This window comes from Rhagoletis pomonella, unplaced genomic scaffold (assembly GCF_013731165.1).
Source record: "Rhagoletis pomonella isolate Grant_MI unplaced genomic scaffold, Rhpom_1.0 Rhpom_scaffold_00019, whole genome shotgun sequence".
In the NCBI taxonomy this organism is placed as follows: Eukaryota; Metazoa; Arthropoda; class Insecta; order Diptera; family Tephritidae; genus Rhagoletis; species Rhagoletis pomonella.
The window spans coordinates 503915-506177 of NW_023458573.1; the positions used below are offsets into that span (position 1 = coordinate 503915).

The following is a 2263-nucleotide window of genomic DNA, read 5'->3' on the forward strand; positions in this document are numbered from 1 at the left end:
CTTAATCAGCTGACCACAAGTGTATTTGGTTTTGTTATATAATGAACTATATTTTTATAAAATAAAACATTTAATGTTAAATTGAAAAAAACCATTCAATTTTATTATGATTAAGTGGTTTTTGCTATAAAATGAACTATATATTTAAAAAAAAATAAAAATTTTAATTAAATTAAAAACAAATGAATTGTCAGTATATCACACTGCTATTATAATGACCGCTGTTTTACGTTTGTCCAAACTGTGTTTATTTTAAAGCGAAAGTGATTTAAACTGTTATGTTATAAAAATATAAAATAACTTTATAACACCGTACAAGAATACCAACAAATTTGAATTATTCATATTTTTGAAATTTCAAAGTCCTTTCAAGTCTTTTTTTGTGTGTAAAATTTACAGTCGCAAGGTGTAATGCATCATGCAAATATTTAAAGATAAAATCACTCGCTCGATTCGTCGGCCATCATTTATTTTTTGAAGTTTGTCTTCTTTAAAAAATTTAAATTATGTTAACAAACTTCAAAAATGTTCAGGCTGCCTCTCAGCGGTTTTACCTTCAAATTTTTGTATCATGGTATAGTGTAAAGAATGCAGTCAGACAAAATTATTTTATTATAAAAATATACAAAAATATTACTTACCCTGCTCTTTACATAAGTAATATTGAATGTGTTTTCTTTTTATTTAAGTTAATTGATTGAATTAATTTAATTTTATTTCAAATTAATGAGAAAGTTAATTAAAAAAAACATGAAGTATTAAATTTTGTTATTGAACAAATGTGTTTTTAATTTATCTCTTAAATCATAGTTTGCTGCACTGCATCTATTCGATGAAACTTGACTAATTGATGGTAAGGGCAGAGTCTCCCTACGCCATGCTCCATCGATCGTGGTATCATCTTCATAACTATCAACGAAATCACTACTCACATAGTTATGAGTTGATAATTTAAAAAAATTATGTAGAACTATGCACGCTTTCACTACTTTTTCCGCATTATTTGGAGCCATGCACAGAGTAGTTCGAAGGATCCTCCATTTTGCAGTAAGTATTCCAAAGGCGTTCTCTATTATTCTACGTGCACGAGAAAGCCTTTTATTAAAATATTCCTGCTCTGGTTGTATAGCTCTACCCGGTAAGGCCTCATTAAATACCGACGCAGAGGAAATGCTGCGTCACCAACTATATAGTGGGGGAATGGCTCCAATTCTCCCGGTAATGGACAGTCTTTCGGAATATTGAGAGAGTTATTTTCGATAGCTTCCGAAATTTTCGAAAATTGGAAAATACCGCCATCGCTTTGGCTGCCGTATGCCCCAATATCAACACATGTAAACGTATAGTTGGCGTCACATATTGCCATAAGTACGATACTGTAATTGCCTTTATAATTATAAAACATCGAACCTGAGTTCGAAGGGCAAGTTATGTTGATGTGCTTTCCATCTATGGCGCCGATGCAGTTGGGCATATTCCACATTAATTTAAATTCATTTGCAATACGTATCCACTCCGTTTCGGTAGGTGTCGTTACATAAAGTTCTGACAGCGAATTCCATATTACCTCACATGTTTCAAGTGTTATTCTTCTGAATGTGGTTAATCCCATTCTATGTACGAGCGTATGAAATTGTCGGGTACCACCGTGAGCCAAATATCTACCAAGTGACAAGAGAACGTGAAATAACAAAAACACTATAAAACTGTAGTTTACTTACAATAGTGTTATAAATAATCTGCATTGGGAAGATATTGGAGTCCTGATTGAATGTTTTTTTAATGAATTCTCCAGCAATTCGTGCAATACGTTGAACAGTGAAAGGGGCATTCGTAATGATTTCTTGAATTGCTCCTCGTCCCTTGCAAGGTTGCGCAAAGCACTTTCAAACAACCCATGATTTTGTCGATCTAAATATAATTTTCGCACCCAAAACCTCCGTCGTTGGCGTGATTTGCGTTTTATTTTAAACATTTTTACTATTAAAAGAAAAATTCGCAAAATATTTTCACTTCTTCTAGTTAACATCTCCGTTTCTTTTGTTTCTTTTACAAATCAGCTGATTGTTATGACAGCGTTCAAAGTCCCCATTTGGTCATAGAAACTTTTAAAGCAAATCAAGTCAAGCGAAGCCAGCAAAGCCAGCTTTCATTGGGCCAGCACCTTCAAGTTTGTATGTACAAATATATGCATGAACTCATTTGTTGCAAGTGGTTTTGATATTCGTAGCATGGTTTTAGGCATAGGTTTAGTAGTCTATTG

At 32.8% G+C, this 2263-nt stretch overlaps 1 protein-coding gene across 1 annotated transcript; it reads right to left on the minus strand.

The window, feature by feature from the left end:
• Positions 1-979: 979 nt before the first annotated feature.
• LOC118749539 (protein ALP1-like) lies at positions 980-1979 on the minus strand. The gene is made up of 2 exons (XM_036484342.1): positions 1722-1979; positions 980-1661 (listed from the first exon to the last, which is right to left on the minus strand). Exons 1-2 carry the CDS (start codon positions 1973-1975, stop codon positions 1073-1075), a joined length of 843 nt encoding a protein of 280 aa, XP_036340235.1. The 5' UTR covers positions 1976-1979; the 3' UTR covers positions 980-1072.
• Between the last annotated feature and the right edge of the window lie 284 nt (positions 1980-2263).

What these genes read in the sequence shown, in the direction of transcription:
- LOC118749539 (XM_036484342.1), bottom strand. Translation starts at nt 1,975, where the DNA reads ATGTTTAAAATAAAACGCAAATCACGCCAACGACGGAGGTTTTGGGTG. An exon ending in AGATTATTTATAACACTATT is followed by an intron (nt 1,662 to 1,721) that starts GTAAGTAAACTA and finishes GTCACTTGGTAG; the next exon opens with ATATTTGGCTCACGGTGGTA.